The following is a 16,213-nucleotide window of genomic DNA, read 5'->3' as shown; positions in this document are numbered from 1 at the left end:
AACGGGGTCTACCTTTTTATTTATAGGGTGACCTTCTACATTGTGTCACTTGCCTCCTCACTGTAAACACTACAGGGTTATTTTGACATTTGCTGAAATGACCTCTGGTACTTTCACACAGGAAGGACCCCTAACGTGGAACTCCAGAAATAGATGAAGAGAGGATATGGGGCACAAGGTAATCCAATAGGAGGTTGCTGTACAGAATGACCGCATCGGATGGGTTTAGGGGATGTGTGTGTGTGCATGCATGTGGATGCCACTCTCTTACCTGGATGAGACATAACAAACTGTCCCCTGAAGCGAGCTTCTGTCTTGAAGTTGACCACTAGACGTCCCTCCTCATTTATACGCATACTGGTTGGGTACATGGCTCCTATGAGAACAAAGAGCTTATATTAAGCAGTGTTTCTCAAATGGATTTCTGTTAGTACCAGCAGGGAGCAGCAGCAGATTGAGAACGTACCTTGTAGCTCAGCCTCAGGTGGGCTGCCAATGCCATCCTGCCACAGAATAGCTGTGTCATACACAAAGGTGAGTTTGAGCTCTGACTGCAGGTCAAAGTGCTGCCACCCTCCCACAGCCACCGGAGAGTGGAAGACGTAGGACACAAACAGAGGAACACGCAGAGTGACGTAGGACTGGACCAGGTTCAGCACCTAAATAAAAGATAAAATAGAAATTGTCATTGATAATGTAGGTAGTATCTCCGTATGACTGAAAAGGCCTAATCACACATTGCTGGTTAGCTCTCTGAGCTGCTTTTAGCAACCTGGTTAGCTCAGTCGCAAAGAGGACAGTTAAAATCCTACAGTTCAATCAAAGAACATATTTGTACCATCGACTCTTTTCTCATAACTGTCTGCAGTCATTCTTCTGGAGCTTTCTCCATTTTGGACTTTCACGTCAAAACAGATTTGATTTGACTTTGACTGATAAATGAGTGATTGGATCCTAACTGTGTTTGATTTTCTGTGGTTTTTGCATTTATGTGAGTCCTACCTGTCCATCCGTGCCTATGGAACCTCCACAGTCATTGAGCAGCTCTGACATGTCGTAGTAACTGGTAAACTCCCAGAGGCAGGCCTCTAAGTTAAGATTTCTGTAGAAGCGCAGAGAGTTGGCTGAGCGCATAATCGTGCTGTACTGGTAGGGTGAAGTCTCGCCAATGATTTCAGGGTTCTTTGTTGCATCTGTGATGAAACCATGGCCAGTTTGGATCTCATTGAAGTCCAGCAAGTTGGAGCAACGATGGTTACCCACTCGTGTGCCATCTGGGCTCAGGGTGAGCTCAAAGTTGGACAGAGGTCTTGTGGAGATCACTGGTAACATGCCTATTGAGAGTGAAAAGCTTGTTAAATTTCTGGGTGTTTGTATTGATTACTAAACAGTAAAGCCTATATCACTGGTTGCAACAACTGTTTACTGCTCACCATCCATGTGAGGCATGTTGATAGTTAGTTTAATGAGGTTGGGGAAGTCTGGGTCATCTGGACCAGTGTAGCGGATCTTAGCAGAAAAAGGTTCTGCTCCGACAGTTCCTGGGATACGAGGCTGACACATACCTACAAAGAGTTCAAAGTCACTTAATCACTAATGAGCTCTAAGTCGAGCATAAATTTGCAGCTGTTGCATCAGTCCTTCACTTACCTTCCTCTTTACTGACCACAACAATTGGGCTGGACAGCTCCAGTCCAGCATCTCCATTGGCATTGAAGGCTCTTGCTGCACACTGAACCCTTGAGCCTGCCTGGAAGTAGATTGAATCCAAAGTGACAGACTTGGTGTTGGTGAAGAAAGTATTAGTGTCCACCTCCCTCATGGGGCTGGTTACTCCATCTGACCCAGTTGGGGCGCTGACCAGCCAGCGATATTGAGTGAGAGTATCGTTGATGTTCTCCGCAGAGCAAATGGAACCAGTTTTGTCAAAGTCGTGGTACTTTGGGTTGCAAGCCTGCAAGAGACAACAAGAAGATGGCAACAGAAAAATTAAGGGAATCCAAAGATGTGCGTGGCTGACAAAAACAGCAGAAGATGTACACTCACCGTCACACACACAACAGGGTATCCATTGGGTGGGTGGGGCTTGTCTTTGGTTTTAGCTGTGTCATCATACATGAGCAGGGAAACCACCTGGGGTACGGCAGGGAAGGTTACATCTGCCACACTATCCATCTCCTCAATGTACACAATAGCTTTGTTCATCTAAAAAGAAGAGGAAAGGCAATATTAGATGTTTGTCAAGATGAGTATGTCTCATAGACTACGCTCATAATCTCTACCAACAAAGTTATATTTATGATACAGTTCATAGACAAAGGAAGAACTTATTCAAGTCTGATGAGGATACTTCTATCACTTAACCATTTACAAAGCACTTTTACGCAAAAAATGTCCCAGACCTTAAGTTGGTGAGGTGAACCAATCCCCTTGCTTTAAGACAAGTATAACATCCTTTTCACCATTCCTCCAACAGATTTCAGTATATGGGTGGAATGCCCCAGTTCTGTTTATAGGTTTGTTCACTGTTTGACTCTGCTGGGACATTCAGCTCAGCATCTCATTCCAGGGGGAAAAGCTTTTTATAAGACTCTGTGGTTCAAGCGTGCTGACAGCAATGCCAGCTGCTGCTTGCTATTTTAACACAGGCTGACATGACAGGGCGCATGCTCACGTGTGTGGCTATGTAGCACTGTACGTGTGCACATGTACAACTTGCTACTGGTTTATGTTTGTGCGTATGTGCCGTGCGGGCCATTGTGTCACCTGTATTTCAGCCACCATGTTGTCATCAGGCTTCAAGTGTACAGTGAAGGCCTCTCTCATCTCTCTTTGGCCGTCATACAGGATCTCAATCTCCACAAAGTGTTCCCTCTCCCCCTCCTTGAACTCAACATCTTAGACACAGAGACAGTGAAGTGAGCAGTGATCAAAAACGTACACATCACAGACACTATGCGAAGATGTGCAGTCACCAAATCAGGTTCTTACCCTCCGACAGCGGGTTGTAGTCATCTCCAGACGTCGCAGAGCCGTCCTTGGTGTGCACTCTCACCACTGAGACCTTTGAGGTGTCTCCAACACGCAAGATAGGAATTTTCACAATAGCCACATCACCTTTGACTTGAGGTTCACGAACACTGTACTTGATCTCGGAGAAACGGATGATTGGCTCTAGAACAGAAAGAAGATTTAAATTACACATGAGCCAAAACACTATAGACAGATTTTCCTCAAACGTAAAGAGTAGCTCACATCAACAGCACAGAAAAAAGGTTACCTGTGGACCACTATTGTTGGCAAAAGCTTTTTTGGTAGGAATCACTTATTGGCTCAGATGACGCAGTTAAAATGAAACAGTTTTGCTCAGGAGCATGTCAACATTTGGGGGCAATAAAAACACATTTATTTCACCCTTCCATATGTTTTAATCTCATTACTGCCATTTTTTAAGTGATTTGGAATATTTTGATTTCGTATGTTTCAGTATTCACGTACTGTCTTTCTCATCTGTGACCGTGACCAGTGCCTCCTTCTGCTCGCCAATAGAAGCTCCATATGGAGACTTGCTCTTGGGAGTTCCCAGGACAAGGCGAAACTCCTCATCCTCCTCATGGGTGGAGTCGTCCACCAGGCTAACCACACACGGTTTCTCACTTTCACCTGGAGAGAAATGGTTAACACACTCAGATAAATATGGCAGGATATAGAGGAAGAGAGAGAGTTTAGGCAGGGAAGGAAGGTCTTACCGGGCAGGAAAGTGATGATCGATGTGTCAGTATTGGGTCTTTCACTGTAATCCATCATGACCTGAGCAGAGCCTTGGCGAGTGTAACAGCGCACTGTGGACCTGAGGTTAATGTCTCCACTGCGGTACACCATGGCTTTCAACTCCCCATCAGACTCATCCACCTTGTAGCTTCCTTCCTTAAACTGAACCTTCGGCACTGCAATGACAGTTATCAACTTGTTACAGTCTTGTAGTGTTTGAGTGAAGCTGCTGACTCTAATTTGCTTTACTGTGTCAAGTTTCTGATGAATTTTTTATGTCAATTAATTGTAAATCTGTCTCATAATCTCATGTAGAATACAGTGTAATGTTAAAGAAGGCTTCAACGTGGTACACATAATCAGGTTTTAAACATGTGTTTGATACTCACAATCAGTTACTGTGTCATTAATGGTGATGATGGTCTTGCTTGGTTCTCCCAGCACAGCGTTCATGGGCATCCGTAACACAAGGTCAAAGGTCTCAGGCCCCTCCAGCTCTGGCTGACCCAGATCATCCAGGATGGTCACTCTAAACGTCTGCATTGTAACTCCAGGTGCAAAGTCTAGATTGCGACTAATGCCGACGTAGTCTAGTCCAGCTGCCACACAGAAAGGAAACCACAACTTAACACTGTGATGCAAAATCGTGACAAAATGCTGTTGATTCTGACAAACTCAAGATTTTACCTTCTGCAGAGACAGGATCGCTTTTCCTGGAGCGGACAGTGACTGTAGCTGTCTTGGACAGGTCAGTCCCTGTCCTCCAGACCTTCACCTCAACGTAGCCTGAACTCTCATCCACAACATATTCAGGTTCCCCAAAATACAGCGAGGGCTCTGTGGGATAGGAAAGCACATTGGGTAAATGTTGAAGACTTGGTGTCATTTCAGAATGTATTTTTTTTAATTGACTAATCACACTAAAAGTAATTTCCAAAAGAGCAAATTAAATATATTTATCTCCATGAAATTTTGTCATAAACAGGATATTGTCTCTTCATCGGTTTTGCTGTTTGCTGGAACAAAAGGATAGAACAAGATACCTTTTAATTAAGCTTGGACATTTGGATGCTTGAGTGTTCAGTTTTCAGCAGCTTTGCAATCAGGGTCAGGGACGAGTTGGCACAAATAACTGAGCAAGCACCCTCATTTTTGACTCAGTCAGCACAGGAAGAGAGCTGTCATCCCTCTTATCCTGTCCTTCAACCATCCTCCCCCACTTATCTAAATCCAGACAGCTCTGAACCCAGTGCCAAAGGCTGAGGATACACCTGAAGAATAGGGTGTGTGCACAAGTGAAGGGACGTTCCCAGTTTCTGATGATCGAGCAGCCGATAAGCATTACGGTGAAGGTTTGGCAGAGACACAGAGGCGACCATCCACTTTGCAAAGAGGGCAAGAATTCAGGTCCCTGGAACACAATGTCAATTCATCTTTCCTCACTTCTATATAAAGCGTGTTTTCATCGCACTCTGCACTGCCAGCGCTCTTAGAGATCAACTGATAGAGGTGCAAATTCAGGGCAAAAGCTTCTTCACACAAAACAGCAAAAAAGAGAGAAAAGATAGAAACAAATTAAAGGCAACCTTTATAAAGGGTTTGTAAACATTAATTAGCGAATGCAGTTAATGGATTTATCAGTGTTTAGTAAAGTATTTACTTATTCTTTATAGATCAGCTATAAGTCATTTGGGTTGCCAGGTTGTGAAAATTTCTTTGTTGTCAGTAATAATGCTGGCGATTTATTAAGTGATGCTCAGGGCTTCTCATCTCCAATGAGCTATTAACTCTGCAGTTCTAAATGAAAAGTTGAATTCACAAAACGTAAAATGTACCCTTCCAAAATTTAAAGCACTCTCCTGTTACTCGGTCAGGTAGGACAAGCAGTAGCTTATTGTATAGCTAATTTCAACAAACCAAGGCTATTGCTTGATAGCTGACATTATGTAGTGATTTTTCTGATGCTATGACTGCTGTCTTTACTTGTTAGTTGCTGAACTATGTTTTAGCATGTACCATTATCACATAAATGGTACATTATTACTCACCCCAAATAATCTAAAATATGTCCCACTAGACCGCGAGCCCATTTGTCTGTCAGCCCAAAAGCCAGCTGATAACAGAGATGACATGTGGTAATGAATGAGTTTGGGCTGTGGCCAAGTGACTTTAATGATTTGTCTGTTCAAATGCACTGTGGAGTGTTGTTTGATGAAGAAGAACACGGGCTAAAACACATCTGTTCTCACAATAAAGTTGCTCTTAATTATTGTTGCTTTAGCAGAACTGGCAGATCTTGGGGTTTATTTAGAAGTTGACTGATGCTACAACAGACAGCTGATGCTGAAGGAAGGGTTTCTGGCGCACTTTCAATGCCTTTTAGCCTCCAAACCAACTATTTAGTACCAGGGTGGATGAAAAGAGGGGGGTTGTATGAGGGAAACGAGTGCCAACATGGCAACTTTAAAGATCAGTGGGAGGAAGAGCCAGATAAATACGGTAACAATGGAGGCTCGATGCTGGAGAGAGTCCAAACCACAAGTTTACTCAGGCACGCAGATGGTTTTACACACACACACACACACACACACACACACTGAACCAGACTTATGGTAGGGTGTTACTTCAGGACCCACCAAGAAGTATACCACAATAGAGGTTTACACTGAGGAGTCTTCTCTTGTCTCTTCACACGTCTGGGAATGTACGCTGATTATTTATACATGAAGTTCAATTGTACTCCTGCTCCAAATTGGTTGGGTGGGATGCTTGTTCTAAGAGCAGGTCTGTCACTACAAATGCCAAGTCCAGGAAGTTAGGTCTGTCTCTACGACAAACAAGTCTAAGAAATCAAATAAGGCTGGAATGTGAGAAAGACAAAATGAGTCTGGTACTGTGCAAAGGAAAGACCAAAAGGGCCTCAAGGCGCCTCATTTTAGAGCTACAATTTGTCCATTTTGTTTAGACATTTTCCATGATGGATCAAATCAAAGCAATGACATATTTGTGGTTTACAGCTTTTTAAAAAAAACCCTACATTCCTTCTTAAGCTGAAATGCAGAAATTCTGCTATCTGAAACAGAAACGGGCACTGGATCGCACAGAATACCATCATGCAGGGGAAAGAGTAAAAACATGCCAGTCATGTGGATCTCCTGCACAATAGTTCCTCTCTCTCCACCACCTGCCTTTTGGCCCCTGCAGACAAAGGGATGCCCTCTGTTTCCCCCTGAACTCCCCTGAATGCCAATGAGGATGGAGGTCGCTTGAGGAGCACAGTGAGGTTTAAAGTCCTTTTATCTGTCTGACAGGCGACAGTGTAGCATAACATCCAATGAGGCTGCCGTTCTCCCTCTCATCACCTGTCTATTGTTATCTTGTTTCTAACTCTCAGACAGACTGATGCAGGCGGACAGAGTATGGTGGATAAATGAAGCAGTGTGTGTAAACAAAGCTGTCAGACTCAAGCACAGGGAGAGTACTGGACTTGAACATACTTTGAAGCCATTAATGCAAGTACAGTAGTAACACTGTAATCACAGCATGTGATGTCAACCTTTTGGACCTCGTATATTCATAAATAACCTATGAATCCAAGTCAGGCCGAAGAAAGAAGCAACTTTGTGAGAAAAATAGAGCTTCTTACTTTCAAAAATTGATGATATTGTATTTTTCAAAGCTAAATGAAAAGTGGCTGGATCTACAGAAGCACATGGGGCAGGATAGAAGTAGAAAGGCAGAAAAATCACTACGTACAAACACTATTTTGCAAATATCATTGCTGTTCTCTGAAGTTGCAGTGTTGTGTACTAATGCTGTAATTTGAACAAAAATCAACTCATTGTTCACTTGCTTCGACTCTGCATATTTATAGCTACAAGTGCAATTGCTAGGACAAAATTCATTTCCTCCTCCTATAAATCTATAAAGGTAAATCCACTAAGTTATGTTCAAGGTTTTGTTGACAATTTTTAATTTTAAAATGAACAACTTTCAATTTCAGAGGTAGCTGTTTTCATCCATCATCCATGTATCTACAGTTTCTGTGCATCTGTCCATCCATCCATCTGTCTATCTACCTGCTAAACTGATCCCAGCCAGACACATGAAGTCTGCAGGAGTGAGAAAAGTGTCACTACAATGGAACAAGCCCAGCTCAGTTAACAATAATGATTAATAACGATGATGGACAATGACTCAGTTTTAGTTTTTTAGTAAAAACTTGCTTCACTCACCATCATCGCTGTCTGCCAAGATGGTGATCTTGGCGGTCGGGAAGTTGGCGCCCACCTGGCCGCCCATGGGCATGCTCAGGCTGACATTGAAGCTCTCTTCCTCCTCATAGAGGGAGTCATCAATGATAATGATGCGACAGAGTTTCTCTCGCTCATCCTTGTCAAAACGCAGCACACTGGTGTGGTCCTCAGGTCGGGTGATGTAATCAGAGTAGGACAGCACAGTGCTGGGTATGGTGCCAGTGGCCGTGGCTGAGGAATTATGGGAAGAGTAAGGACAGGGGGCAAAACCTCAGCTAATAGTGATATAGATATGAATAACAAAAACAATACAAAATAGCAATTGAAAATAATAATATAGTAATAGAGGTAGGAAGTGGGTTATTATGTGCCTACATATTATTATTAGAAATGTGGTGAAAGAGGCATGTGGTTGTTTTTTTGTTTTTTTCAAATTTTTTTGTCTGCTTTTGCTTCTGTGAATTTTGAAATTTTGGTATATAATGTGTTGTTTGCTGATTTTAATATGTTGTGATGTTTTGGCTGGTACTTTCACATGTTAAAGAGACTTAAATCTCAGTAGGGCTCCCTGGGTAAAATGAAAGTACAATAAATAAATAAAATAAACTGTGCTATGTACCCTTCAATTAAATAAAATGTAAAATCCTTTATTTACATGTAATCTTAGAATCCGTTTCTTAATTAGAAAAAAATACAAACATGTTCACCTCACCTTGCTGAGTGTAGCAGACAACCATGAGCTCCTGGCTGGCATCCCCTGAGCGCCTCACCGGCACCAGCAGCTCTCCAACATCCTCCTCAATCTTGAACTCTGCTTGAGGAATGAAGACTGTGGATTCTGTTTTGGAAAAGAAACACAGATGATGCGTAATCATGTATAAGAAATGACCTCATCTGTCATTTGTGATACATCTTTTCAAGTCTTTGAATTGAAGGCACATTTTAAAAACGATTTATTCAAATAACTTGATTATTAGATTCCTACCATCTCCGGGATCCACAATCTCGACTGTTGCAGTGTCAGGAAACTCCAGCACAGCCATGACTGGGTCTGACAACTGAATCTCAAAGGTCTCTGAGGTCTCAAACTCCTGGTCTGTGAAGATCTTCACCTTCCAGGTTGCTGTAGTCTGACCGGGGTTGAACTGGACCTGCTTCTGGGCTTTGCCGCGGAAGTCTTTGTCCTTCTCAGCTGTCCCATCTACGGTGCCGATACCTGAGAGACGGATATCAAAGGAGATTAAGGTGTTGATTTAAGAGGCTGTTTTACTCCTCTGTCTCTCCAGTGCTTCAGTGTTCCAGTCCCAGTATTCAAACAATGTGTATCATGATTTACATACTGTGGATACACTGAACAGATTCTGTCTGATGTCAAAAACCACACAACCACAGATGTCAACATACATGTGTTTTCCCCCCAATTTCTTGGGTTTATACTTAGATAAAATCTGCATCTGTAATGTTATTTAGGGGAGTGGTCCATGGTTTCCTTTCTTGCATGTTCAAAGACAGAAGTGATCCTGATAGCATGTGTAGTTATAAATCTCTCTGCACGCAAATGTCTGACGCAAGCAAGCAGACCAGCATGTTGACATTTCCTTGTGACCTTCACTAGGAAAGGTTATTTGTGCTCTTAATCAGGCCCGCTCAACAGAGGAAATGGAGCACCTGTCAAAGAACACAAAAGATTTGGACTCTTATGGAAGTTTTGTGCTGATTTTAAGATTTATTCTGTTTAACTGTGGGTATAAACTGAAGACTTTTTGCAGGCAGTTTAACATGACTCTGCATGGGTTTTAGATGAGAGGGTTATGAGCTGATGTTTTATAGCCAGGCTGGCCTTTGAAATGGTACATCAATAACATAAGGAAACAGCTGAAGGGGCAATAATTCTTTGTTAAGCTGTCAGTTTAATAAGGGCATGTTGAGTCATCATCCTTCATATCAATTTATTATAAACATGAATGGAAACAGGAATTCAGGGATGAAGACTCTAATGGGAAACACAAAGTGACACAAAAGATTTTGTCCTTTTTGTCACGAGCATAAACTAATTAATGCATTATTTATATTTCTTTAACTTTACGTCACTAAATGTAACCCATACATATATACTGGTACATAAATACAGTTATTCATTTATGAAACATAAAGTTATTGTTGTTTCAAAGTTTGTTATTTGTTTTCAGCATTAAGTCAGATGCTGAACATTTGGCTGTCAACACTTACTGATGAAGGAGGTCTCCCCCAGGTAGCCTCTGCGTTTGAGCGTCACCTCCAGGAATTTGGCATCTTCATCCACTAAATAGTATTCCCTCTCCAGAGAGATCCAGGCCCAGTTAAGCCTGAATGGCTGGGGTTTTAATTTGTTTCCACCTGAAAGACAGAAAAAAAAAAGCTTACTGCACCGATTCTTTATTTGAATGACCTCCGCTGCACAGCACAAAGAGGAAGCAATCTATTTAGTTCATGTTGTGGAGCCACTGAGGCGTATAAACCGCAATCTGCTCTGGACTCACGGATAAAAGGAGTCAAAGGGGCAATTTAATTTTGTAAGGGAAACACGATAACTTAATACCAGGACTTCCCTAAACCTCAATTCACTGGGTCTCAAGAAGGGTTTCTTCTTTTTTCCCTCTGATCACTCCTAATGCTCTTTCATACTTTCAGCCCTGAATATACATGATGTACTTCTGTCATTGCACAATTTCTTTAATGAGCTGTAAATCTGCCTCGCCCCATCATGTCCACACTCCACTGCCCTCCCTCTTCAGCCAAATAAAATTTTTAGAGGGGGCCTTCTATGTGCCCCATTAGAGAACTCAAAGGGTGACTCCTTTCTTGAAATAATATCACCTTGCCTGAGCGCACCTGAAATCATGCATCTCAGACAAACAGTCACCTGTGAAAGAGGCTGTGCTAATAAAACACATCTGAACAAAACACACTACATGAATCATCTAAAGCTCAGAGTGACCTACCGCTGATCCACAACTTCACGTCCAATCCTTTCCTTAATCCATACTATCTTATGACTCATGTAATCCCTCAAACTGTCAGCTCAGTTTTGGTCACTGACTTGATATTGGCCGCTTCAGAGACTTTTAAGATTATAGATCCTGCCACATAATCTGAATGTTTTTTTAACAACAGCTGAGAAAAACCCGACAGTCTTATCCTTCATTGAGATGAACCCGGTGAAGTGTGACTTTTGATCCAAAATGGGTCAAGCTGACTGTGTCCTGTGGATCAGTGCCGTTAGAGAGGGCTGTCTGTCTTTAGTCTCACACGGCTGGTCACACTGACAGCTGCCCTGTTGACCTAACGCTGCTAAAGATGCTTGGAGGTGCAAGGGAACTTCATTGGGTCAGAAGGAACATTCAGCCGTTTAGCAGGTTACTGGTCTTAGTTTTAAAAACCAATCATCTTTTATTTAGTGTGAAACAAGTCACACAAAGGTGCACAGAATATCATACCTTTCATAGTGGCTTGAAAAAGAAAAAACAAGTGTACAAATGACCAGGAGCTTCTGCCTGTTCTGCCTTTCCACACAATGAACCAGCACTGAGCTCAGTTTTGCCTCAGTGAGGAAGAAAGAGGCTGCAGTCTTTATGCTTTGTGACTGGAGAGAATGAAAACACTGGGGGGTTGAGTGTGGGTATTCAGCATGGGAAAGGGGGCCACTTCCTCAAACCCACATGTCAACACTGAAGCCAAGCCAGGCAGCGTCAAAAAGACCACAGCCACTAACACACAGAAACATGTTTGAATGGAACGGACAGCAACAAGTGCGTAATGTGGGACACTGGAAGTAAATGGGACAGTAGACAAGGAGGCATGTTTCTAATTCTCCTCACAAAACTGGCTAAAGACAAGTGTATGTTCATACAATCAAAGTATGTTTTATTCCATCTGCCATTTTCCACACACACAGACAAATGAAGCCTGCACATGGTTAAAGGCTGGCAACAGAGCAGGGTGGGCACGGCTATCGTCAACCATGCTCCGGTTTCCAACATGGCTAAAAATACAGGAAACGTGTATCATGTCTGTTTTTGCTTGCCCCAAATTCTTTCGGTGTTTAGACAGTATGTGAATAAAATGATGAACTGATGATGATGATGATGCATTCTGTGCAGAAACAAATACACGCAGTAAGTGTACTCTAATAAATGTACATGAACTTCTAGCCGATAATCAATCTACTCTGCGTCACATGTCATGAAAAACTCCTCTTTGGGCCTGATGTCTGTCTTTGGCAAACTACAATAACCAGAGTGTCTCTGCGCTGGAGAAAGTGTGTTCTGGCTATTTGGAGCTGATATGTGGAGAAGCTTAGTCAGTGGCTATCAGGGCAGATTAGCAAATGAACACGGCGGAGACAAAAAGCTGCCTCTGTTTTGGCATCGGGCAATCGGGAAGCTTCAGGTTTCTGCATCGCTCCGTGGAGTAAAACAATGGAGGTTTTATGAATGAGACAAGAGCACTGCTGCTGCACTGGTATTCACAGACACCTATAGTGTGCATGCAAACAAAGGATTTTAAGAGGTTCAAATTACTGATAAATACAGTACTGTAGCACTTGTTTGTCATAGTTTTTGTTGTGTTTTTGTACTCCTTTAAGAAGATCTTAAGTATTTTAGAATACTGTGTCAAACTGATCAGACCTACTCAGAGTTAACCTGACTGGTGGTAAACAGAAAGACAGAAAGAACGAAAAATGGCTACCTGACACGTATGCAGGTGAACCAGGGGTGCAGGTGTAACATAACACATGTGAAATAATGTAATGGGATTGCAAAATTTCTCTGATGTTCCCCGATCAAACCACAATTTTAGAAGTGTTTTTACTGGAAATTATCCTTCTTGTGCTTTTGTCAAACTGCAATTTGGTTAGTAGAGGTTAGTACTAACCCAACAACCTCAAATCATGTTTCCATTTTTTATTAATAACACCCTCAGATTTGAATTACATTTTAGCCAAAAGGATTGAGGCAACATTTGCCATTTTCCATGACGTGTCTGCTCAGTGAGTTTATTACTCTGTGTGGTCAACAGGTGCCGTTTCTTTGCTGTTCAAGCGGTGCAGATGGTTCCTTTTGTCCAGAATAACTACTGTCGCTGTTATTGAGAATGCCAGTCGTGTAGATGTCTCTCTTTCCTAGCCCTTCCTCAGCCTTTCACAAGGAATTTCAACGTGTCTCAGTCACTGTTAACTTACCACGTAGAGACGTAAATTTGGAAGGAAAAAATAACAAGACAAACAGCATTCTGGCTGAGCTCAAGAACAAAAATCCCTCTTTGTCTCTCTCTGCCTCTCTCTCTAACTGTCTTTGTCTATGTGTCTCTCTCTGTCCTCCTTTCCCGCCACACTACCAGATTATACACAGCAGAATGACAGCTGTACTCCACAACCAGCCCCCTCACCCGTCACCTCCCCACCCCATGTTCCCCTTCCTCCCTGTGTCGGCTTTGTTCGCTGAGGGGATGGACAACTGAGAGGGACAGCAGGCCGCAGTCTGGGTGGGCCAGATCTACCACCATGGCGTGCCTCCCCGCCTGCCTCCACATTGTTCACACCAGAGCAAGAGAGGGGAATCTCCCTTTTCCCTGACTTCTATTATACATGGCAGACACTGAGGCTGGAGCTGGCATGAGTCTCAACAAACCAAGAAACAATCAAGATGCCATGCTTCCCAGGGTAACACAGACAGAGTAAGAGAAAATCACTTAACTTCAAAATAGAAGTTGACAAATGAAAAACCTACGAGGCTCTTCAAATATAGAAGTAAAAATAGTGGTCCCGCATGATTTTAGACATGATTAATGGTCTGATTTTTATAACACACATGCTGGCTATTGAATCTGATACACACTGTAGCTCCCGGGCTCAGCTCACATTTCTGGCAGCCTCTTAAATTGACAATCATCATAATTTCTGCAGGGATGAAAAGTTTTACAGGCAACATGTGTTTCTAAACGTCCCAGTTAGCAGCTATTTCATAAATTACTGTCAGTATGATTGATGCTATTCGCAGACAAGGTCAGGTGATGAATATTAAAGAAGAAGGTTAATGTCTTCCTTCTTATAACCTGAATGAGACCCACGGGATGTCTTCTAGAGCTTTATTAAAAATTGCATGACTCACTTCAGTGCAGCAGGTCACATAGTGGCTTGCAACAAAGTGGCACACGTAAGTGTTTTGATTGCAGCACTCGGCTTGAAACCATCAGTGTCAGAAAACACAAAACTGTTAAAGTGGGAAGTATTTTGGATGTAGGTACAACGTGAGAATGACTCAGCAAATGAGTGCTCTTCATATAACTCCAGATATCCAATGTCCTCCCTCTGCAAAACAACATCAAAAAAACATACACAGGACATTATAGCCTGAGATTTTCCCTGCACTGGCATCCTCTGGCAGCACATCCTTCATCAGCTCATATTTACACAGCAATGCTGCCTGCACCATACATAGATGCAGTGGGATAGTGGGTCAGGCCAGAGATATGATTGGAGAGGAAGGTCAGCATGAGGCTTTGACGTTCACCAGCATGATGCAAGGAAGAGCAACCTTCTATGAATAACCTCATCGACTGACAAGCGTCATTATTAATTCATTTCCTCATTAATCATCCTGTTGATATAAATATAGAGGAGGTGCCAATCAGCTATGCTTGGTATTGAACCACCATTTTTTTAAGTATGGTATATTAAATCATGGATTCATCAAAACCTATTGTAAACCGACAAATGTTAGCTTTTCTTCTTTGTTTTGGTTTGTTAACATCTCGTGTATAGAAAGAGATTCTTCAAATAGTGAAAACCAGCTCCCCCTCCTGCACTCCAAAATATTCATGTTAGGAATGCTGCATGATTACAGATATTAATAACTCTCATCATTCCCTCCGGACAGTAGCAGCGTGCTCTGTAAATCGACACATCGCAGAGACTATATTGCTGCCTCATTGCAGGTCAGCGAAGCGATCGCTGCAGGATGTTACAAATCATAATTTGACAGGTCCTGAGAGCCACATCCTCTTTGACCTTTGCTTGCAAAATTTGCAGAGTGACACAGACGTTGAATAAATCGATGAGCATAACGAATGTGGTGCTGGGAATCTTTCTGTTTTGTCAAAATACTGAGTGTAGAATGACTAAGGATGGATGGATGGATGGATGGATGAATGAAAAGCAGACAAAATCAGAAAGGCTAAAGATTTTCACAACTTTATCTAATCGTCTCTATCACTACTGTATGTTCAGATGTCAAGTCATGCTAATTGCTCAAAAGTTATAGTTACGTAGAAACAAAACAGGATGAGGTTAGTTAAGCAAAGTAGTGCTTTGAGCCTAACCTCAGCCTCTTAACGTGCTCCCATTGACAATGCTGAGGTTAACTAGTACATGTTTGTCATGTTCACCATCTTAGATTATCAAGCACGCTTACATCTGTTGATTAACACTTAACACATACATCTGATTCTAATGAGAAAGTCAATAGTATTTGGTCATATACCAAGTATTGGAAATCAAAATTTGGATTTGATGATGCCACTATGTGGAAAGATGATAGGATTCAGGGATGATCAAAGATGTTACAATCCATCCTAAGGGGTACCAAAAATCTATGGCAAAAAAACATGGGAATTGGAGCATTTTACTCAAAACCACAGATATATACATTAAGGTTACTTAACATAAAAAGTAATGGTATCATCGAAATCAAAGGGTTCATCTTCTGTTCACCATGGAAGGCTGTATCAAATTTAATGGAAATCTATCCAAAAGTAGCTGAGATGCTTCATTCTGCACCACAGTGTTCAGATCAACATTGCCATACCTTGAGCCATGCTAACAGCAGAAAAGGACAAGGAAAGGAGGACGAGTAACTCAATGAGCGCTCAGCCAGGGACAGCAACAGCTTTGCCATATGAGAGCAGATAAGAATAACCTCTGTAGCCATACATCATAACTCCCCACCCCTGCAGCCCTCCAACCACCATAAATCAAAGCTGGAGAAAAATGGCAAAAAGAGTGAGGAAAGTGAGAGAATTAGGTGAGACCATAGTTCACTGAAAGGTATATGGGGGGAAAACCCTGTAAGGAGAGAAAAGGTGAAGAAAAGGAGAAGAGGTCACGACACGAGCACACCAAAGAAAAAGAACAGAAATGACATAAAGGA

General features: G+C 42.2%; 1 protein-coding gene across 1 annotated transcript in view; it reads right to left on the bottom strand.

The window, feature by feature from the left end:
* Positions 1–16,213, bottom strand: part of frem3 (Fras1 related extracellular matrix 3) — a 29,174-nt gene that overhangs the window by 2,941 nt on the left and 10,020 nt on the right. The window contains exons 3-18 of the mRNA XM_046415713.1: positions 10,257–10,403; positions 9,013–9,243; positions 8,740–8,865; positions 8,007–8,258; positions 4,459–4,608; positions 4,161–4,370; positions 3,750–3,947; positions 3,499–3,663; positions 2,992–3,174; positions 2,767–2,897; positions 2,047–2,205; positions 1,651–1,954; positions 1,434–1,565; positions 1,003–1,334; positions 467–659; positions 272–376 (exon numbers count right to left, since the gene is read on the bottom strand). Of these exons, the coding sequence (XP_046271669.1) occupies positions 272–376; positions 467–659; positions 1,003–1,334; positions 1,434–1,565; positions 1,651–1,954; positions 2,047–2,205; positions 2,767–2,897; positions 2,992–3,174; positions 3,499–3,663; positions 3,750–3,947; positions 4,161–4,370; positions 4,459–4,608; positions 8,007–8,258; positions 8,740–8,865; positions 9,013–9,243; positions 10,257–10,403 (3,018 nt within the window). The remainder of the gene's footprint in view (positions 1–271; positions 377–466; positions 660–1,002; positions 1,335–1,433; positions 1,566–1,650; positions 1,955–2,046; positions 2,206–2,766; positions 2,898–2,991; positions 3,175–3,498; positions 3,664–3,749; positions 3,948–4,160; positions 4,371–4,458; positions 4,609–8,006; positions 8,259–8,739; positions 8,866–9,012; positions 9,244–10,256; positions 10,404–16,213) is intronic.

Source organism: Scatophagus argus, chromosome 2, assembly GCF_020382885.2.
Source record: "Scatophagus argus isolate fScaArg1 chromosome 2, fScaArg1.pri, whole genome shotgun sequence".
In the NCBI taxonomy this organism is placed as follows: Eukaryota; Metazoa; Chordata; class Actinopteri; family Scatophagidae; genus Scatophagus; species Scatophagus argus.
This window is presented reverse-complemented; position numbering and strand designations above follow the sequence as displayed.